General features: G+C 43.2%; 1 protein-coding gene across 2 annotated transcripts in view; it reads right to left on the bottom strand.

Moving 5' to 3' along the window:
- The window catches only part of MAPK4 (mitogen-activated protein kinase 4), a 154,252-nt gene that overhangs the window by 26,662 nt on the left and 111,084 nt on the right, over window positions 1–16,506 (bottom strand). For both annotated transcript variants that reach the window (XM_067545403.1, XM_067545404.1), the window contains one exon: window positions 7,870–8,014. In XM_067545403.1, the coding sequence (XP_067401504.1) occupies window positions 7,870–8,014 (145 nt within the window). The remainder of the gene's footprint in view (window positions 1–7,869; window positions 8,015–16,506) is intronic.

The raw sequence follows: 16,506 nt of genomic DNA, 5'->3' as shown, positions 1-16,506 counted from the left end.
AAGCACAAGCTGGCGGATCTCAGTCCTATTCTTAGCGGGCACACAATACCCACCCTCACAAAGAGCAAACTTATTGGCAGTGCGCTAAGAGGCAGAATTCCGATGGAGGCACGTGGCGAGCGTGTGGCAGAGCAAGCCGGCAGTGCTACTTCTCCTGTTGTACCTGCTCTCTGTGTAAACAAAGGATCTGTCTACCCAAGGCTGTTAGTCTGGCACCTTTCATGATCTGTTTGTTGACTAAGGGCCTGAGAATCTCTGAAAAGATCTTTGTTGCCTTCAGTAAGCACTGGATCAGACCCGTAACTGAAAATCATGGGTTTGGCAAATGCTGAAAGTCAGGGAAGCCAATAAACATGCAAAAGTGTTTTACAAACAGGGGAAAAGGCAGAGAAAGAGCAGAAAAGACTTTCCAAAGAGGGGCCCATTGTCCAAAATTACACAAAGACACAGAAAAGTTGCAAATAAGGCTTCCGAATGTAGTCGCAAGTGGCCAGGGGACATTTTTGTTCATGAAATTGTAACAACACATTCAGGGAGGCAATCCGTCCGAGTGGCTAAAGCAACGGCTTAGGACTCAAGCGGCCTGGATACTAGTCCCAGTTCTGCTACCGGGTAACCCTAGGCAAGTCACTTCCCCACTCTGCCTCATTTTCCCCCACCTGTAAAATGGGCATAATGATACTACCCTCCTTTGCAAAGTACTTTGTGTTCTACTGATGAAAAGCTATGTGTTTGTATTATGGTACAGAATGATGCATGATGTGCTTTTTGGCTGGACTGGAGAGAAGAGGGCTCATGGTAGTTGTTTGGCTGTGAATTCTGTTCTCAAGATAAAATCAATAAATACAACATATCTGATTCTGTTGTTATTACAAATTACTAAAACTTCAATTTTCTGAGCTAATTTGGTATCCTCAGTACCCTTTGATCTACCTGTAGCCTTCTCATTTATTTACTTCTTCTGTCTCTCACTTCCCTCCCATCTACTGTACAGACAGGCGCAAGGGACAAATGTCTAACAACAGCTCTTAAACTAGTGTCTGTTATTTTCAATAATTGATTGTCATTGTTCATTTAAATTGTTTAAGGATCCAGATAGTCTATTAAACTAATGATATTGAGTTGTGCTAAGCACCCCCAATTAAACTATATAATTGAAGCGTGTAGAAAAAGAACAGTTAACCCAGTCTAATGTAATTATTAGAGGTTTACAATGGTGTCTGTGAGCAATCATGCCCTTGTCCCTTATGGTCTATTTACTGGGGACCCAAGACCTTCAGAAACATGCTATGTAAGCTATGAGTGACAAGGGTCACTGACATTACATGTAGACACGTCCTATGTTTGTGCAGCAGGAACAGAGTTGCTAATCTGAGCTGTGATGTGGTCTGCATATGCACACACCCTGACCTGCAAACAGCTGTAAAACAGACTGCTGGTCAAACCCCTTATTTAAAAATGGACTTGTAAAGAGAGAGCAGGGGGAAAGCCTCCACCCTGACTTTCCCTTCACACTGAGAATTGTGTGTCTATGTAGAGAAGATACCTCCCCTGAAGTGGTTCTTAAGCGCCAGGCACGAAGGCCTGGGTAGGTGGGATCTCTGTGCCATACCTTGGCTCTGTAATCGGGGAAGCAGGGAAAGATCCCTTGTCCACAGCCACAGAAACTTTTTTAGAATGGCAGAAACAGAAGATCAGTAAGAGCCAGTGGTGTCAGGTCGCCTGGTCCACACTACTGTCAGAGCAGGAGTACTGTGTGTGCGCGCAGGTGAGCGCACACGCACACACACACACAAAGGTGTTTTGTTAGGTTTGAGTGATTCAGATAATTGGGTTTTCATCAGTCCTCCTCCCAGGCCGTTGTATAATGTGTCTCAGGCCTGGTCTGTGCACAGCTTTTGTATTAGTATAACTATGTTGAGTAGGCGTATGATCTTTTACTCAAAATACTTATGCCAGTACAACCCCTAGTAAAAAGGTACCTGATACTGGTATAGCTTATTTCTCTTCCCATTCAAGAATAGGACATCAGTAAGCAAACATACACTGATATAACTGTATCCATACCAGGGAGGTTGTACTACATGAACTAGTCTCATACAGTTAACATGGTGCAACTTTTGTGCGTAGACACAGCTACAGTCTGGAAAATTTTCTTCTGACATAGCCTAAATTTTAATTTTGTAAGATGTTATTCTATTACCACTAGCTAGTAGAAAACTCTTACAGGAGATGGAGAATAAACTAGTAGTTCACCTACAAATCTGATAGGTTAGAATCATAGAATATTAGAGTTGGAAGGGACCTCAGGAGATCATCTAGTCCAACCCGCTCCTCAAAGCAGGACTAACCTCAGCTAAATCATCCCAGCCAGGGCGTTGTCAAGCCTCATCTTAAAAACCTCTAAAGATGGAGATTCCACCACCTCCCTAGGTAACCCATTCCAGTGTTTCACCACCCTCCTAGTGGAAAACATTTTTCTAATATCCAACCTAGACCTCCCCTCACTGCAACTTGAGACCATTGCTCCTTGGTCTGTCATCTACTACCAGAGAACAGCCTAGCTCCAGCCTCCCTGGAACCCTTTTTCAGGTAGTTAAAGGCTGCTATCAAATCCCCCCTCATTCTTCTCTTTTGCAGACTAAACAAGCCTAGCTCCCTCAGTCTCTCCTCATAGTCTTGTGCTCCAGCCCCCTAATCATTTTTGTTGCCATCCGCTGGACTCTCTCAAACTTGTCCACATCCTTTTTGTAGTGGGGGGCCCAAAACTGGACACAATACTCTAAATGCAGCCTCACCAATGCCGAATAGAGGGGAATTATCACTTCCCTTGATCTGCTAGCAATGCTCCTACTAATGCAGCCCAATATGCCGTTAGCTTTCTTGGCAACCACGGCACACTGCTGACTCATATCCAGCTTCTTATCCACTGTAACCCCCAGGTCCTTTTCTGCAGAACTGCTGCCTAACCCGTCGGTCCCCAGTCTATAGCTGTGCATGGGGATTCTTCTGTCTTAAGTGCAGGACTTGTCCTTATTGAACCTCATCAGATTTCTTTTGGCCCAATCCTCCAATTTGTCTAGGTCACTCTGTATCCTATCCCTACCTTCCAGGGTATCTACCACTCCCCCTAGCTTAGTGTCATCTGCAAACTTGCTGAGGGTGCAATCCACCCCATCCTCCAATTCATTAATGAAGATGTTGAACAAAACCAGCCCCAGGATCGACCCCTGGGGCACTCTGCTTGTTACCGGCTGCCAGATAAACATGGAGCCATTGATCACTACCTGTTGATCCTGATGATCTAGCCAGCTCTCTATCCATTTTATAGTCCATTCATCCAACCCCTACTTCTTTAACTTGCTGATAAGAATACTGTGGGAGACTGTATCAAGAGCTTTACTAAAGTCAAGGTATATCACGTCCTCTGCTTTCCCCACATCCACAGAGCCAGTCACCTGAACAGTCATAGAAGGCAATCAGGTTGGTCAAGCATGACTTGCCCTTGGTGAATCCATGTTGACTGTTCCTGATCACCTTCCTCTCTTCCAAGTGCCTTAAAATGGATTCCTTGAGGACCTGCTCCATGATTTTTCCAGGGATTGAGGTGAGGCTGACTGGTCTGTAGTTCCCTGGATCCTCTTTCCTCCCTTTCTTGAAGATGGGCACTATATTTGCCTTTTTCCAATCATCAGGGACCTCCCCCTATTGCCACGAGCTTTCAAAGAGGATAGCCAATGGCTTGAAATCACATCAGCCAACTCCCTCAGCATCCTCGGATGCATTGCATCTGGCCCCATGGACTTGTGTATGTCCAATCTTTCTAAAGAGTCCTGAACCTATTCCTTCAGCACTGAGGGATGTTCACCTCCTCCCCATTCTGTGCTGCCCAGTGCAGTAGTCTGGGAGCTGACCTTGTCTGTGAAGATAGAGGCAAAAAAGACATTGAGTACCTCAGCTTTCTCCACATCCTCTGTCACTAGGTTGACTCCCCCATTCTGTAAGTGGCTCACACTTTCCCTAATCTTCCTCTTGTTGGTAACATACCTGTAGAAAACCTTCTTGTTCCCTTTCACGTCCCTTGCTAGCTGCAACTCCAATTGCGCTTTGGCCTTCCTGATTTCATTTCTGCATGTTTGAGCAGTATTTTTATAATCCTCCCTAGTCATCTGACCAAGCTTCCACTTCTTGTAAGCTTCTTTTTTGGGTTTAAACTCACCAAAGACTTCTTTGTTAAACCAAGATGGGCGCCTACCTGTGTCTGTCACCGATAGTGTACAGGTCACTACACTCCTTTCTATGATTCAGCTTCCCCACCTTTAAAATGGGAAGAGTAATACTTACCTTATAGAGTGTCATGGAACCTCATTCATTCATGTTTTGAAAATACTTTGAGGTTTGCTGATAAAAGGGGTATAGAAATGCTAAGTACCACTCTTAGAAACAAACAAAAACAAAGGGACAGGTGTTTTTTTCAGTTTTAATGTTGATCTTCACCTGTAAACTAAGTATATTAGAATTATGGGGGCTACTAGGGAATCATAAAATGGTAGAAATCAGAAAAACAAGGAGCCAAGCACTATTTTAAAGTTGTGGCTAATCTGGCTATGCCACATCCTGCTGTTTGGGATGATAATCTGGTTTGGGTTCTGAAAATACAAAATAGGTTTCAGATTTTCTGTAACAGTATGTCTGAGGATGTGTCTACACAGCAGCTGGGAGGGTGCTTACCAGTGCGGGCAGTCAGAGATGCGCTAGTTCTGTGTGAACTAGTGCCTAAATGGCGACACAGGTCAGTGACTTGGCTTAGCCATCCAAGTATTTACCCAGCTGGTTTGGAGGGTTTACACTCAGGCAGCTACCTTAGCTGCCACCTCTCCTGCCATGGCCACACTGCTATCTGGGGAACTTGCAGTGGGGAGACAAGGGCAATTTTAATCATCTCTTCTATGCAACACTGAACGCTTAATTGTAGCTTTTGCAAGAGAAATGTGGAAGTTGAAAGCTTTGGCCCTGGGCTGAAATAAAATAAATGGGATGAAGAGGATAGAAGGGAGTGGTTGCAGAGCAAAAGTCACACGGCTGCAGCAGCACAAGGCAGTGCACTGACATGTTTCTGAAGAAAGGGTTGTTCTACATTATTAATGGATCTGATGATTTATTTAGAAAAATCTATGCTTGGCTGCTTATGAATGCATTAAACTCCCCCTGACTTTCAAAATAATAATAGGCAATGATAATGACAATAGCGAAGGAACACTGTTAAATAGCCCAAGAAGGAAGATAGGTATTTTGACAGCTTCAGCGTATCCACTTCATTCTTGCAGAAATTATTCAATGTCCCAGCTTTATATAGTGCTTAAGGACCCAACCAGCATTTTGCAGGTGATATAGCCCCTGCTTCCTAAATAACAGTTTAGCAAATACACTGGATAAAGATTTTCTTGAGAACATCAAGATATCTTCCAGCTTTTACTCCTAAAATATTGTATGTTTCTAGCTGGAGCTATGAAATAATGATGCTTTTTTATTATAGGAACTTAGAGGAGTAAAAGGGACCTCTCCAGGGTCAACCAGTCCAGTCATGTCATATAATCAAATTCTTTGCACTGCACCTTTAGATTACTAATAACTATCCCTTCCATGCAGCAGCCATTTTGTTTTCAGAGTTGGTTCCAGCCTGTACTAGAAGAGAGATTTGCATATTGCACCGTAGTCACTGAAGTCAGTGAATAAATACCGAGCCCCGCTCTGTGACAGGGGCATTGCCACAGTGACTAGCGGTTTTGAGGGCCTCTATTTGTGACTGCCCAACTTAAATTACCTTCAAGGGGCTGGTTAGCATTTCTTAAATCCAGGCCTCTCTAAGGTGTTTCAAACTAGGCACCCAAAATCTTCAGTCACTTGAAAAATTCTTGGCCGCTTCTAACCTCTTCTAAACCTGAACCGCTTCCACAGAATCTAGCCTCACAGCTGATTCTTTCTTGTTGTTTTCTTTAATCAGCAAGCACTCATTTTAGACTGTATACTCATGTTTTGAAGTTAGTGTACGGAAACAAATCACTCCCCAGCATAAAGACAGTAAATGCCACAGCCTGGAAGGAAGCAAAACTCCACCCCCAACTTATGATGTCCTCACTAGTAGCCTGTATATTCTTCTATGCATCTTAGAACAATTTCAGACTTGTTTTCTAATCACACACTTATTTTCTGCACAGATCCTCAGTAACTACACTCTCTTGTGCTATGTTTTTATTGTTTCATTTTTATTTCATGCTTCTTTATTTATCATTTGCTGATGTGACTTGTCAAACTCACAAACATCTAGAGGCAAAGCTGTGTCGGGCAATCAAAATCATGTCTGCAAGATTTGGGGACATATTCATTTGCCTGTACAAAAGCCTCCATTTAAACCTGCCACGCAGGTGCTCTTTCTGTGCATTTTCAGAAGTGCGACCCCTGAGGAGTAGCGGTCACGTCCACAGTGTAGCAAAAAACCAAAATTATGTCAATTTTTCTTCTTGCCTTCCACTATAGTCAACACAGCAGACCTGTTTCTGAGCTCACTTTCACAGGTGTTAATCAGAAGGTAACACCGTTGGAGATATAGAAGTACAGCAATGTGAATGCAGAATCAGACTTCATGTTTGCTGGACACTAAAGTGGATTTTCCCAGGGAGCAGTAGGACTTAAAAGTTTTAGACCCGAATCATGCAAAAGGATTTTACACAAGGACAGTCCTCATTAAAATGGAAATACTCACAGTGCAGAAGGTTAAGCACGTGTATAAGTCTCTGCAGGACTGGATCTAAGGTATTTTACAGGAGACAGTTTTTAGAGTTATGGGTTTTTACAGTTGGATTTAAGAATATTGTAGAAACAATCATTGCTGGGTGACAAGATTCTGGCAGAAGAGCGGTATGCACCAACCAGCATACAGCGAACTTCATGTGCTTTCCAAAATGAAATGTTATTGGTGGAAATTTTGTGGCAAACATTGGGATGTTCTCTCTCACAGCAGAGGAAAAGATCTTTAAGATACTGACCACAATTCAAATCCACCACATAAGTCTCTTGGGTAGGGCCATGTCATCTTATGTGTCTGTACTAGAATTGGTCAAAACTTTTCATCAATGTTTTTTTTTCCAAACTAAAAAATTTTTTGCAAGAAATCTCCATTTTTGTTGAAAACCCAAAACCAAGCAGTTTTCCGTTTTTGGTGTTTGATCGAAAATCTGAAATATTCTGAGATAGATCAATCGATTGATCGACAGTACAAAACTGAAAACTTTTCATTTTCATGTAATTGTTTTTGGGGAAAATAAAAATCCATTTCCTGAGCAGCTCTAGTTTGTACAGTGCCTTGCACAGTGAGGCCCCGATCCTAAGTGAGGCCTCTAAGCACTACAGCAATAGAAATGTTTAATGATAATAATAGATATTCCTTGGCATTTTGTGGTCAGTTCAGTTCCCGGGGATACAGGCGTAAGAAAGCCACTATCACAAGCAACGAGCACCCTTTATAGGCAGAGTTACCAGGGACTGAATGGAAATGAAGACTGTGAACTATCTTCTCATTCTTTTGGGCCTATCTGCAGTAGGAAAATTTGCACCAATGCAATTGCACCAGGGACAACTCTAATGCTGCACCAGTGTAAAATGGAGCTTGGGCAGATGCAACTTACTCTGGCCAGAGGTGTTACCTTTAGCACAAGGTATAGGACCCTTACACTGCTGCTGCCTGTGCTGTTCCTGACTGCAAATAGAGAGGGATTCAGTTAAACGGGTAAACATTCGAAACAGCTAATTGTTCACTTGAGGCGTGGAAGGGGGCAGGAAGGAAGTAGCAAATGGGAATTAGAAACTTACCAGCAAACAGCATCTTTCCCGTGAGCATTTCCGCCAGGATGCACCCTGCTGCCCACATGTCAATGGCTTTGGTGTAGTTGTTAGGTGAGAGGAGCAGGCGTGGCGATCGATACCATTTTGTTACTAAGCCTTCAGAAAGATAACCCTGAAAGATTAAAAATGCATATGTCTCTATATAAATAACTTCGGAAAACCCTTCATCCATCCCTGCCTTTTGCTGTCTAATCGCTGGGCGAAAGGATGAGTTTAGCACTCGTAATCCCATCTTGGAGAGTTTTTGCTTTTCCTTGTCCCAATTACATCACAAAGAAGCAGGCGGCATTTTTTTTTCTTTCAAAATGTCATGAAAAAAGAGGAATTCGGAGAAAGAGGTTCAGTATTTAGGAGACAGCAAGACTGACATCCTCACTGAGTCTGATGGTATAAGCGGTAAATTCAGTCAAACTCCGTGCGAGCTTGTATATAAACACACATACACACATGGTGGTGATCTCCAGGTACCAAATTGTAGAGCCACACGATTGCATTTATCATGCACCTTTCACTACCTCCCCAGCACTCTGACCATAATTCCACCCCACTGAAACTACCATTGTCTTTGCAAGTAGCTGGTGGCTTGTTTTAAATGATGACTAGATGGATGGAGTGTTGCATTTACTGCTGCTGGCTGCCTACTAATTGTACCCATGGCTAATTTAAATAAAAGCATCTTATTATTTTGGTTACCCCATTCTCCCTCCCTGCCCCCCAGGCCGTGTGCTCATTTTGTCCTCTTTTTTAGGCAGCAAGCTCTTCAGGACAGGGACTGTCATTTACTACGGGCCAGCATTTTCAAGAGTGCTCAGCACCCACAACTGGGGTCAAGTTGTCAGAACAGCCAGTGCAGTGGTTGCTGAGCTCTTGAAAGTCAAGTCTGACATGTTTGTACAGCGCCTAGTACCATGGGACCCCAACCCCAATACTGGACTATAAAACAATGTGCTAGAGAGATGTTTTCTTCTACCCCCATGCCCCTCCCATCTCATGTGGAAATTCCCCCCAACTACACAAGTCTGAGATGCAGGATGGGCAATATAAAATCTTAGTCAAATGACAGGTGTAAGACTGATATCACACAGCCAGTAGAGATAGGAGATTTATACTACTGGAAAAGGGACATCAGCTTTCCAGTAGGATAAACGCCTGCTTCTAGCCAAAGACACTCTGTCTCAGGGTTTTATACTGCTGCCCTTCACCGTGGTATACGAGCATCTTCCACATAAAAGCAATAGTGAAAGATAAGTGAACTTAAAATTGCAACATTATTTTGCATACAAAAGCTGTCTTAGATACTTCTTAAAGGATTCAGAAATGTATTGCATTAAACCCAATTCAGCAAAGCACTTAAGCACATACTTAAAGTTAAACGTGCTTTAAGTGCTTTGCTGAGCTGGGGCCTAGTTATAATTTTTCTGTGTCTCTGAAATCTAAACGGTGGACCTCTTGTTTCTATGCAAAGCACCACAACACGAGAGTGGACTGACTGATGAACTGAAGGACAGGGTCTAACTCTTTACTATTGATCTGGATTTGGGTGGGGGGACAGGAAGGATAAACAAAACTTAACTGTTCTGGTTTTTGTTTTATGCTATTTTATTATAAAGCCTTTAGAAATATTCCCAAGTTAAAAATCTTCAGGTAATACACAGACAGACACTCCGTATATATACTCAACTCATTCGTTAGTGACTGTGTTTATATACACACAGACATGAACACCTTAAAAGCGTAGGTGAAACTGCAGCCTGGATCATAGTGTTGAAGCTGTTAAATAGCTGACACTGCATAATAACTTGCTGTGGAGGAAGAAAGCCTGAAAGCACCATGTGTGATCCTGTATCTTACTTGAACTGGTACCTCAGAGAACATTCTTTTTTTTAATGAAATTCACTGTTGAAATTTGCATACATTTGTCAGTTTTACACAGGGGCAGTGGGCTTACACTTTATTCTGGAGTTTACATGAATGATTAGTCAGGTTTAACAGTACCAGCACAGAACAATCTACTACTCAGGCCTCAATGTTGTTAATATCAGAATAAAGTCCTGCATGGGAAGGGGGATCTGAGATTCTGCTCTCCTTTACTTTAAGATCAGTGGGCCAAATTCTGTTCAGAGTTTCAGCAGGACAAATCTGATCTCACGGTTGTTATTGGCCAGTGAAACTCCATAGACCTCAATGGAGTAACACCTGATTTACACGAGCGTAAATGACAGCAGCATCAGACCCAGCGTTCCAACTGGTATACAGCGTCTGAGAACTGAATTTGGATCATTAAACCATGTGTTTTCTGCACCTGGGTGTCCATTTGGTACTAATTTTAAGGGGCGTGCCCTTTTATAATAGTAATACTTTGCTCTTCGATAGCACCTTCCATGAAGAATTTCAGAGCACTTTGCAAATATTCATAGATTCCAAGACCAGAAGGGACCACTGTGGTCAAGTTGTCTGCCTCCTGTACAATACAGGCCAGAGAACTTGTCCAAAATAATTCCTAGAGCAGATTTTTTTTTTTTTTTTTTTTTTTTTAAATCCAGCCTTGAATAATCTAAACCTCACAAGACCCTTGTAAGGCTGATATTATTGCAATTTACAGATGGGGAAATAGAGGCACAGAAAAGTTAGCACTTAATTTGACCAGTGCCATACAGGGAGACAGGCTTGCTGTTGGCAATAAAGTCCAGATTAATTTACACCCAGGCCAGTGCTTTAACTTCTAGGGCCAAGATTGTCAAACCTAGGAGCCTAAGTCCTATTTTCAAAAGTGACTTAGGCATTTTGGAGCTTGAGACATAGGCTCCTAAGTCACTTACGCCTTTTAAAAAATGTTACCTGGGGAGCTATCATTAGGCTCCTAAATCTTTTTTTAGGCACCAGAATAAGTAATGTGGCTTTCAAAAGTGCTGAGCATACAGAAGGCCATTGAAGTCAATGGGACTTGTCACATTATTAATACCTAGCTTGACCCCAGTCCTTGATATTAAATAAAAGACACTGCTTTGAGAATTGCCTCTCTGGTCCTCCAATAGTATTTTCCAGGTTCCTTAATTTATTCTCACCAAATGCTACCCTTATGCACATCCACTCTGTTCTAGATCACAAGCTGATTCTTCACTCTGTAATAAATAGCAAGGCTGATACTAATTTCATAATTATTCATTGTTTTGTGGACAGAATCCAAGGCTAACATGACTTTTACGCTTTAATCCTGAGCTAAGGCATGGCTTTCTCAGACAGCCACTGGTGACCGCCCTTAGGGAAGGTTAGTGGTGCTCAGCTGGGAAGGACAAGAAGTTATGCAGTAGAACCTCGGGAGCTCCAATGTTACAAAAGTGCTCTATCAACGAGCAATGTCTGTATCGATGTAAATAGTTCTAGGGAGGTGCCACTAGATGGTGCTCAAGAATATGAAGCACAGTTCCGGGGTTTGGTAGGATCCATACAAATTGTTGTTGTGCATTGCACATAGCACCTCTCTTTCTGTGGCATTCTTAACAGTGATCGGGGATCACTGTACTAGTCATGGAATAACAATGCACTGCAGAGACTGTCCCTGTCCCAGACAACTCAAGCTCAAACATCTAGGGAGGGGTGGGTATATATCACCAGACTGGCAGTGCCAGACAGTGATTTGTAGCCATTAAACTACCCATCATCCCAAGTGATCAAATTGGACCTGAATCTCTCATGCCAGCACCCTACATTCTGTGTTAGGTTCACCTGCTATATCTCCCTGCTGCCCTTATCTTTAATATGGAGGTTCAGCCGGCCCCAGAATGCACTGCTCCATCTTCTTCTAAAATCATTCAGATTGAGCATTGCTTGCTGGCACCTGTAGGGCTCAGGCTCTCTCTCCACATTAAATGATGGCAGCCACAGGTTGCACTATGTTACCTTGTGAGGCTGCATTTTCCCCAATAGGCCAAACTTCGGCTGTCTCCTGTCCAAATCCTTCGAAGCAAAATCACTGTCACAGGATCACTAAGGGGACACTGAAAGGAAAGCAGCATGGAAACTATTAACTGATGAAAGAGAAGACTTGGCTACAGGGTGTTTCATTCTCTGGAGTCCCTGGGATGTAGGAAGGCCCTCATTACCAGGCTATGAAGGATTTCTAGTGACTGTTCAGAGGGAAGCAGGGAAGAGCGAAAGCAGAAGCCACAAGAAGCAGCAGATAATTATGGGAATGGAGGCAGGCAAAAAGTGAAAGAAAGGCCTGCAGCAAAACAAACAACTCCATTTACCCAGGAAGAAGATGGGAGTGGGCCAGCATAGAGGTCCAGCATTAAATGAAGCCAGCCTGAGATATGGTGTGGGAATACCAACCACTTCAGAGGGACGGCCGCATCCTCTTCTCTCCCGTGGAACACTGGTACATAAGGCGATTTAAGACAGGCCTCTTGTAGAGATGGGTGCTGACTCCAGCCCCCCAAACTTTGGGGAAAATCAGATGTGGATTCCAACTTTGGAGCTAGTCACCATCTCTATAACGAGTCCAGTCACAGCCCTAGATGTGAACACACCGAACTCCGGATCTGAACTGTTCCAAACTTTGCTGCTTGGTCCACCCATCTGCTCTGGAGAAACGGGTCAAGTCAAATTCTTTTAGGGCCCAATACAGACAGAGTGTGACGCAGATAAGTGTCAGGTAAAAGTGATGTGCAGGAGAGAGCATGGGAGGTCTGACCCTGGCCAAGTGAGGGCACTGCCGTGTACACACCAACTTACCCCTGCCTAGTCATGCCCCAGAGGAAACACTGTAACTCATGCCCCGTGTTTATGCCACTGTCTCTTCAGACACACCCATTCGTTCTCCACATCCTGCCCATCTTTCACCCTGCATTCCTGCAAGTCAAGGAGCTGGTGACCTGTGGCCTTGAGATCCCTTCCTAGAGTGGAGGACAACACCTAGCACTTACCCACGCTGCACCTGCGTGGGGTCCCCTCTGGCAGGAGCCCTGCACCCTCAGGCAACCTGCTGAGCAACAGGATCTGAACAGCGGACTTACAGTCCTAAACACATGGCCCTCTGCCACTTGAACCAAGTCCTCTCCCTGGCAGCTGTAGCAGCCTCAATAACTTCTTATGGGGACCAGTTACTAGAGCGGGACAAAGAGCAGATAATCCTTTTATGCACGTGCTTGTGAACCGACACAAAGCTACTCTGCATCACATTAGAACAACTGCGAATTCCTGAGACAGCGAGTTTGTGTAGCATGATCTTGGGTCATGGTGGGCAGCATGGAAGCAAAAAGTGTGATTGCTAGGTTGAACGTGCAGATGAGATTGTCTTTGAGAAGCAGAAGAAAGAGAGGGTTTACCACTGGTGCTTTTGAGCTGTGTGCACCATTGTGTTAACCCAGTGTAGGGAGGGCACCCAGTTATTTATAAGAAAGGTGAGCGTGGTGTCCAGTGTTGAGAGGAGGAGACAGGGAACTGGATTTCTTGGGTTCCTTTCTCAGCTTTTGTAAGGTGTACACAAAAGGGAGTGCTCAGTGAAACAAAAGAGTGCATGGTGGTTGAACTTTCTGAACAACCTCCCTGCTGCATTCCCGAGGTGGTAATTTTTAGACACTCCCTGCTCTTGCTGGCTGGTTGCTGTGGTTGGCATTTGGAGCCCTGTTTTTGCACAGACCCCTAAGTCCCTGTTCTGTGTTACAGGTGCTGTGCTGTGTTTGTACTGACTGAAACAATAAAGAATCCTATGTTTTCAGAAGACAGACTCTGCATTTTGACAGGTGTTGCACGCAGTCATTGATTCCTTTGTGGGACTCTGAGCAAAATCACTCAACCTCTCTGTGCCTCAGTAATGTCTTCTGTAAAATGGGGGCGACACTTCTCTACCACACAGGCGTGTGGGGAGGCTTCATTTGCAAAGTGCTTTGAGATCGGCAGATACATTGCACTATTAAGCTACCCAAAATCTAGGCAGAAAATGTGAGGTGACATGTTCTTTCCACATTCCAGGAAACACCAAGCTGTATTCAGAATGTGCAAAGCAAGCCGAAGCCATAGAAAAGATATTTATTCAATATGTGTTTATTCCTTCAACAAAAGGATCTCTAAAATGAGAGAAGATAACATTCACTAGCTGGGCAAAGGTTAGCAGTTGGGTTCGTCAGGGTCAGCACTTGAGAACGCACTTGTTTATAAGAACTGATTTAAAATGTTTATCGTTCGGTCAGACAAATAAAGAAAAGGTCAGCTGTATAAATACAAGATACGTCCTAAAAAGCCAAGATAAGAACAATTTCGCCATTTAAATGGCTGAGCAAAGCATAAGCACAGCTTTGTTCTTCTCCCTGTCCAAGTGAGGAACCAGTCACCTCCGACTGTGTGTTGTTCAGCCGGCTCACTTACATTTGGAATTCACCTTTGGCTAAACTGACTATTTTTGTACATGCTAAGGATGGTATTTATGTCTATTCCTGCATTAATGGGGAAAAGGTGCTGGGAGCTCTTCTCACGCACTTACCCCAAGGGGCAGGTAGAAGAGGAAGAATGGACCCGTGGTTAGCTGCTAGCTTAGAATTTAGGAGACCTGGATTCAATGTCTCTGGGCCTCAGATCGTCATCTGTAAAATGTGGATAATAGTATTTCCCTACATCATCAGGGTGCTGCTCAGATACTATGGCCATGTAATACCTTAGATAGGCATTATCTGGCACAGAACAGCAGGGAGGAAGAGCAAATCAGTGCTACCACTTGTTAAGCCTCCCATGAAATCCAGATACCAACGCAGAGTCTAAGGATAGCTGAGAAAGAAATGAGCAGAGACTGCCAACTCTGAGGGCAGTACAGTGTTCCTGGGTGAAGGACACTGGAGTGGGAATCAGGAGACCTAGGTTCTATTCCTGTTCTAGTCACTGACCAACAGTGTGATCTTGGGGAAGTCACTTCACTTCTATATCTCTCCATGGAGGAGGTGTTGCCTTATATATAAAAAATATATACATTCAGACCGAGGTTGAGATGGAAAGAGGAGACAGACATGTTGAAAGTCTCTGGATAAGGATAAAAGGGATATAAAACCGGGTGATGTCATGCAGGGGAATATTACAGACAACCTAACTAGGAAAAAGAGGTGGATGAGGCTTTTTATAAACAACTAACAAAATCATCCAAAGCACAGGACGTGGTGGTGATTGGCAACTTCAACTGCCCAGACATCTGTTGGGAAAACAACACAGCAGGGCACAGATTATCCAACAAATTCTTGGAATGTATTGGAGACAATTTTTTATTTCAGAAGGTGGAGAAAGCTATTAGGCCAGAGGCTGTTCTAGATTTGATTTTGACAAATAGGAAGGAACTGGTTGAGAATTCAAAAGTGGAAGGCAGCTTGGGTGGAAGTGATAATGAAATGGTACAGTTCATGATTCTAAGGAATGGTAGGAGGAAAAAAAGAACACAATAAAGAGAATGGATTTCAAGAAAGCAGACTAGCAAATTCAGGGAGTTGGTAGGTAAGATCCCTGAGAAGTAAGTCTAACAGTTCAAGAGAGTTGGCAGTTTTTCAAAGAGACATTATTAAGGGTGCAAGAGCAAACCATCCCCTGCATAGGAAAGATAGGAAGCATAGCAAGAGACCACCCTGTCTTAACCAGGGGGATCGTCAATGATCTGAAACTCAAAAGAGAGTCCTACAAAAAGTGGAAAGTAGGTCAAATTACAAAGGATGAATGTAAACAAATAACACAAGTATGTAGGGACAAAATTAGAAAGGCCAAGGCACAAAATGAGATTAAATTAGCTAGAGACAAAGGGTAACAAGAAAACATTCTACAAATACATTAGAAGCAAGAGGAAGACCAAGGACAGGGTAGGCCCACTGCTCAGTGCGGGATGGGGGGAAACAATAAGAGAAAATATGGAAATGGCAGAAGTGCTAAAAGACTTTTTTGTTTCAGTTTTCACCAAAAAGGTTAGTAGCGATTGGATGTCTAACATAGCGAATGCCAGTGAATATGAGGTAGGAACGAAGGCTAAAATAGGGAAAGAACAAGTTAAAAATTACTTAGCCAAGTTAGATGTCTTCGAGTAACCAGGGCCTGATGAAATACATCTTAGAATACTCAAGGAGCTGACTTAGGAGATATCTGAGCCATTACTGATTATCTTCGAAAAGTCATGGAAGACGGGAGAGATTCCAGAGGACTGGAAAAGGGCAAATATAGTGCCAATCTATAAAAACGGGGAATAAGAACAACCTGGCGAATTAAGACCAGTCATCTTAACTTCAGGACCCAGAAAGATAATGGAGCAAAAACTTAAGCAATCAATTTGCAAACACCTAGAAGGTAATAAGGTGATAAATAACAGTCAGCGTGGATTTGTCAAGAACAAATTGTGTCAAACCAACCTAATAGCTTTCTTTGACAAGGTAAGAAGCCTTGTGGATAGTGGTGAAGCAGTAGATGTGGTATATCTTGACTTTAATTAGGGTTTTGATACTGTCTCACATGACCTTCTCATAAACAAACTAGAGAAATACACCCTAGATGGAGCTAGTATAAAGTGGGTGCATAACTCGTTGGAAAACCCTTTCCAAAGAGTAGTTATCAGTGGTTCACAGTCAAGTTGGAAGAGCATATCAA

Source organism: Emydura macquarii, unplaced genomic scaffold (genome assembly GCF_026122565.2).
Source record: "Emydura macquarii macquarii isolate MOO-44397 ecotype Brisbane River unplaced genomic scaffold, CSIRO-AGI_Emac_v2 contig_1045, whole genome shotgun sequence".
Lineage (NCBI taxonomy): Eukaryota > Metazoa > Chordata > Testudines > Chelidae > Emydura > Emydura macquarii.
Note: the sequence above shows the minus strand (reverse complement) of the source record. Positions and strands in the feature narration are given on the sequence as shown.